Source organism: Aegilops tauschii, chromosome 4 (assembly GCF_002575655.3).
Source record: "Aegilops tauschii subsp. strangulata cultivar AL8/78 chromosome 4, Aet v6.0, whole genome shotgun sequence".
Taxonomy (NCBI): Eukaryota; Viridiplantae; Streptophyta; class Magnoliopsida; order Poales; family Poaceae; genus Aegilops; species Aegilops tauschii.
In genome coordinates, this window is record NC_053038.3 from 222185988 (window position 1) to 222192853 (window position 6866).

At 42.0% G+C, this 6866-nt stretch overlaps 1 protein-coding gene across 1 annotated transcript; it reads left to right on the forward strand.

Annotated features, from left to right (window-relative positions):
* The first annotated feature begins 415 nt into the window (after positions 1-415).
* On the forward strand, positions 416-916 carry LOC109762433 (uncharacterized). Its single transcript, XM_020321287.1, has one exon. It carries the CDS (start codon positions 416-418, stop codon positions 914-916), a length of 501 nt encoding a protein of 166 aa, XP_020176876.1.
* Positions 917-6866: the final 5950 nt, after the last annotated feature.

Below are 6866 nucleotides of genomic sequence, written 5' to 3' on the forward strand. Positions count from 1 at the left end.
ATAGAGAGACTCAAGAATAGATGTGCTTCGCAATCTCTTCAACCGATTCAACAGGAATGACAATGAGAATGTCCAGCTCATTTTCGACCGCCTCACTGATATCACAGATGAGCTTCGCGCACTTGGCGCCACTGAAATCACCAAGCATGAAATAGTGAAGAAGCTACTGACATCACTTGACAGCTCATTTGACACTCTAGCCTTGATGATCCAAGAATGACCTGACTTTAGAGATCTCAATCCATCTGACATACTTGAGAGGCTCAACAGACATGAATTAAATCTATCTGGGAAGAGAGATATCTATGGTCCCAACTATGGTCGATCTCGTGCTTTGAAGGCAAATGGTGTATCCTCATTTCAAGAATCTGACTGGGGTTCTGATGATCCTAAAGACATAGGCAAAGAGCTCGCAATGCTTGTGAGGAAGTTCCAAAAGTTCTCTAAGAAGAATCGCTTCAGGAAGTCTTCAAAATCCAGCTCCAAGAATGATGAGGCTTCCACTCGTGACTACAAGAAGAGAACATGCCACAAATGCAAGAAGCCAGGCCACTATATATCTGAATGTCCTCAATGGGACAAGGAAGCAAAGAAAAAGAAGAAGAGAAAGGAATATGACTCTAATGATAATAAGAATAAGAAATCCTCAAAGTCTTCATCTTACAAGAAGAGATCATCTGGCAAGGCACGTGCGTTCATTGGCAAGGAAATGGATTTAGAGGAGGAGTCTACTCCTGTGGAGGTAGAGGTGGAATCTGAGGAGGAGTCTGATTCAGGCCTGACAAGCCTGGCTTTGGCTTCGGCATTCGTCGCCAAGTCCAACTTCAACACTGAAGACAATGGTCACGATGCGATGCTGAAGCAAATGATGATGATGACTCTGCTCCAACCTACATGGCACGAGGTGCTAAGTTAAACTCTCGCGATGCTTATTTTCAGACCTGCAATGAAGATGACTCTAATTGTGAATCCAAACCCAGCTATAAAATTCTTGCTAAGATTGCAAAAGAACAACAAACAACCATGGAAAAGATTCAAACATTGCTAGACAAAAGCGATGTACTGTTGGATGAGGAAATGAATCGAATTCATTCCTTAATTGAAGACATCCAAAATCTTCGAGTTAAGTACGAAGAACCTGAAGGTCATCATGAAATTCTCATAGACACTCATGAGAAGCTTTCCTCTGATTATCTTAAAAGGAAGCAAGATCTAGAGAAACTGAGAGCGTCTCATGAACATCTTCAAAAAGAGAACAATTCACTACTCGCTCAACACACCAGTTCCGCTCTAGAAGATTTTGTGCCACCTTGCATAAAACTCCTTGAGCATGACAATGCTATCTCTATTGCTGAATGTTCTACTCTTCTAAAGTTGTAATATCTTCAACTTTTGATGTGGTAACTAACCCCTCGTCTGAGGATACCACTACTATTGCTGATGAGAATGCGAGGTTGAAGACATTGCTTGAAACAGGCATGTACAAAAGCCTCAAAGGGCAACATACCCTATGTGATGTCCTCAAGAAACAGATTCTGAACCGAAACCCTAGGAAAGAGGGTGATGGTTTCGAGAGAAAAATGAATGTTGATGGCTCTTACTGGAAGCCTGAGAAGTGCCCAAAAACCACATGGGTTGCTGCAACGGGCCCTTCAGTGGATCCATCCACCTTATCTGGCTTCACTTGTGCTAACCCTATTATCATTGATGAGTCATGTGAATCAAACTATAAACCGTTAAAGAATCAAAACGGTGAAGTGTTTGCCAGGTTTATTGGAACTAATTGCAGGAATGGGTCACCTATGAAGAATATCTGGGTTCCTAAAAGTCGTCTTGAGAAGCTTCCCGTGAATGTCATCATGGCACCACCAGGTAAGAAGACAAACCCCAGATCAAAGGCTTCATACAAACAGAGGACCTCACAAGGTCACGCTAACGCCAATTTTTTGAAGGGAAACTATCATCGGACTCATGAATATGAGCGTGTTTCTTCAAAACGCTATGTTCACAAATCAAAGAATTTTTCTGCATATTCTTTTGAGTACTATTCAGCTCCTGAAAACTATTTGCTAGGGCTTCAAAGCCAAAGTTCTCAGATGCTGCACTTAGACTCATTGCTTCTAATACACCCCATTAGATATGGGTTTAAGAAGAATTAACTTCTCTTGTAGAGTTGGGTATCTAGCAGAAAATCATTGACTTCTGAAGACAATGCTGGGGACCTAAAACATCTTGTGGAATGCAAGATAAAGTGCCAAAATGGTCTTACCATTTACTTCGTCCCTGGATTTCTTGATGATCATCCTATCGAACCATCCAAGAATCTTACATTTGATAGTATGCTTGTTCGTCAAATGTTTATCCTTCACAATACTCTTTGTGAAGCCTATCCTTCTAACTGCATTGTAGGGTAAACTCCGAAAGCTACTGAATGGGTTATGCACAGTGGATGCACTAACCACATGACTGGTGATCGAAGTCTTCTCATGGACTCTACTCTTCGACCATATACTAAAAGCCATATCACATTTGCTAACACTAGTAAAAGCAAGGTATTGGGCCTAGGTAGAGTTGCTATCTCAAAGGCTCAACACATGGATAATGTGATGCTTGTTGAATCCCTTGGATACAACGTAATGTTTGTCTCAATGCTTTGTGATCTTGACATGATTGTAATATTTGGAAAATATCGATGCCTTGTGCTTATGGCTTCTGAAAAATCTCTAGCCTTAGAAGGATATCGAAGAGGTAATCTGTATATGGTAGATTTCTCCGCAAGACCATAGCTTGTCGTATGTCTTCTAGCAAAAGCTTTAGAGTGCTCGCTTTGGCATCGAAGGCTGGGAAATGCGGGCATGAGGAACTTTCACACTCTCTTGAAGAGGAAGCACAACATTGGCATCGATGGCGTCAAGTTCAAGAAGGATCATATATGTGGTGCTTGCGAAGCCGGGAAGATGAATAGGGCAAAGCATCCCTCGAAGACAATCATGACGACTTCACGTCCCTTCGAGCTGCTACACATGGACTTACTTGGCCCTACTCACTACTCTACCCTTACTACCACTACACGTCTTTATGGATTCGTTATTGTTGATGATTATTCTAGATATACCTGGGTATACATAATTCCCTATAAGACTGAAGTGCAGGATGTCTTCATACGGTTTGTCAATCGCACCATGACTAACTATGGAATCGAGATCAAGCACATTAGGAGTGACAATGGCACAAAATTCAAGAACATAGGCCTCGACACTTATCTTGATACACTGGGCATCACTCATGAGCTCTCTGCTCCATACATAGCTCAGCAAAATGGCGTTCTGGAGCACAAGAACATGACCCTTATTGATATGGATTGTACAATGCTTGATGACCCTGAAGCCATTAATACATCATTCCATATCATCAACAGAGCTTATCTTCATAAATTCTTCAAGAAGATATCTTAAGAACCACTCACTGGAAGAAGCCAAACGTAAGCTATTTCGATGTCTTCGGTGCTGGATCAAGGATCCATATCACGCTTTCAAATTTGCACCAAAAGCCCATGAAGGTTTTATGCTTGGTTACGGAAAGGATTCGCACACCTACAGAGTCTTCAACCTCTTTCACTATAAAGTGGTTGAAACTGTAGATGTGTGATTCGATGAGACTAACGGCTCGCAAAGAGAGCACCTGCCAAATGTGCTAGATGAAGCTTACCCTAGTGAATCTATCAAGCTAATGGGTACTCGAGATATCATACCCAACGAGGAACAGGCAGAAGAGGAAATTGTCATTCCAGCTGCTACTCAACATGAAGACAATGCTGAGCCTAAGGACAATGTTGAAGATGAAGACAGTGATCAGCAATAGCAAAATCTTCGCCCTGTTCATCCTCGTGTGGCCAATGAAGTTCAGATTGAGAACATAATTGATAGCATCAATGCAACTGGCCCACTTACTCAATCAAGAGCTACGCAACTAGCAATCTTCTGTGGGCACTTTCATTTGCCTCCATATCCGAACCCAAGAAAGTTGATGAAGCCTTCATGGAACCAGAATGGATTCAAGCTATGCAAGAAGAGCTTCAACAATTTGAGCTCAACAATGTCTAGGAGCTTGTCAAATGTCCTGATCCTCGCAAGCACAACATTATAGGCACCAAATGGATCTATCGCAACAAACAAGATGAACATGGACAAGTTGTCAGAAATAAAGCTCGTCTCGTTGGTCAAGGTTACACAAAAGTAGAGGGAATCGACATCGATGAAACCTTTGCTCCTGTGGCTAGGCTTGAAGCCATTCGCATACTGGTAGCCTATGCTAACCACAATGACATCCTCCTTTATCAAATGGATGTGAAGAGCGCTTTCCTCAATGACAAAATTGAAGAAGAAGAATATGTAGCTCAACCACCTGGTTTTGAAAATCAAAAGTATCCTGATATGGTCTACAAACTCAACAATGCACTATATGGACTCAAACAAGCACCTCGAGCTTGGTATGACACACTCAAAGACTTCCTGAAGAGTAAAGGCTTCAAACCTGGTTCTCTGGATCCCACTCTCTTCACGAAGACATATGATGGAGAACTGTTTGTTTGCCAAATCTATGTGGATGCCATTATCTTCGGCTGCACTGATGAAAGATATAGTGATGAGTTTGGGCATATTATGCAAGAGCCATATCAGATGTCCATGATGGGGGAGCTGAAATTCTTCCGTGGTCTTCAAATCTGTCAACAAAGAAATGGCATCTTCATATCACAAGAAAAATACCTCAAAGATTGCCTGAAGAAGTTCGGAATGCAAGACTGCAAAGGATACACGACACCAATGCCAACCAAGTCGGCTGCGACCACAATGGTAAAGAGTTCGATCAATAGGTATACCACTCCATGATTGGTTCTTTATTGTACTTATGTGCATCTAGGCCAGATATAATGCTTAGCATTTGCATGTGTGCCCGATTCCAAGCGGCACCAAAGGAATCGCATCACCTCACTGTGAAATGAATACTTCGATATTTAGCTCACACCCCAACGCTAGGGTTATGGTATCCAAAGGGCTCATAGTGATCTAGTTGGAATCTCAGATGCTGATTATGCTGGTGAGAAGGTTGATCACAAGTCTACATCAGGTACATGTCACTTTCTTGGACGGTCTTTTGTCTGTTGGTCTTCAAAGAACCAAAACTGTGTATCACTATCCACTGCTAAAGCTGAATGTATTGCTGCTGGATCTTGTTGCGCTCAGCTTCTCTGGATGAGGAAAACCCTCAAGGACTATGGCATCAACATGAAGAATGTTCCCCTCTATTGCAACAATGAAAGCGCCATCAAGATTGCTCACAATCCAGTTCAACACTCGAAGACAAAGCATATTTAGATATGTCATCACCTTCTCAGAGGCCATGTGTTAAAGGAAGACATTGATATCATTCATGTCAACACTGAAGAGCAATTGGCAGATATCTTCACAAAGCCCTTGGATGAGAAAGGTTTTGCAAGCTGCGGTGTGACCTAAATACCTTAGAATCCTCGAATGTCCTGTGAAGGACACACATCCTAACGCTTATGCATATTGATGACTTAGGTGCGCAACACACAAAGTAACGTATCTCTTCAATTCATGAAGACATACACTCTAAGTGTGAATACATTAATATGGAATTTGACTTCGGAGCGCCATGATAATTGTGCATCATGTCTGGATCTAATACTTCCTATACGGTGGGTAACGCCACCACCAATCTTTCTTGAAGATTTATGTTTGGTGTCATATTGCATTATCTTCAAAGTTGGTTATTCTTCAACATTGTTTTATCTTCATGAATTATCATCAGAATGTTTGATTTAGTCTTCATTGCCTAAGTCATCAATATGTTGAAGATATAGCTATATTATATGTGTTCTGTCCTCTACAGCATTCACTTATAGCTATATCTTCAAGCTGCCATCTTCTGCCCTAATTGAATGTGATTGGACCTAACCCATCCGTGTTTATCTCTCCTACTCTCTCTAAATCTCCATATGCATTCTATTGACACATGTCGATTGTCTTCACAATGTCTTTGTTTGTCGAAGATTAAGAGACAAACATTTAAAATGCTTTTAATATCCTTATCTTTTTGCCTGAAACCGAAGAAGCCGGAACGACCACCCGACAAACTGTGTGCATGTGGCCTCATGGTACAACATTTAAGTTGTTGCATGTGTGCCATGTGTAGCTCACATGTGAGCCGCCAGGGGTAGGTGAGTAAATACACTGCGCCGCTCCCTTCCTTGTAAATACCCAGTCCCCTGTGGTCATTAAAATCTTACTCCCCTTGCTATCTCGCTCAAAACTAGCGCTGTCGCTAGCTTCCGTCGTCGCCGGAGACAAAGCGCTTCGCTGCCGCGACTTCTCCTCGTCCTCGTCACGCCGGTCGCGGTGTTCTTCCGTCTGCCGCCACCGTAGTTGTCTTCAGCCGCCAAGGTAGGGCGCAGGAGATCGAACTGCTCGGCCTCCATCTCGCTTTGTCTAGGAGTTCTTCGTATGTTCTTGAGCGGTAACTAAAAGCTTACTTTTTACTGTTTATTCGATCTGACCAACTTTCTAAATCCTCAGAAAGTTGTTTTACTACTTTCAAATCTGGATCTTTCCTTCTCTGCATCTCATAACTTGCAAGTACTTTCACTTATGCTTCACAACTAGTTAGATTCCTCACTTCTACTTATTCATGGATTTGTACAAATCTGGAACCAACTTCTATCAATAAGTGAATGTCTTCGCACTATGAGGTCAATGTCTTCAAACTGATTTATCTTCAAAATCCTTTGAGAATACATATGACCTCTTCCCCTCCCCTCGCATCTCTAATGCTGTCACAGGTACATG

What these genes read in the sequence shown, in the direction of transcription:
- LOC109762433 (XM_020321287.1), top strand. Translation starts at nt 416, where the DNA reads ATGCTTGTGAGGAAGTTCCAAAAGTTCTCTAAGAAGAATCGCTTCAGG.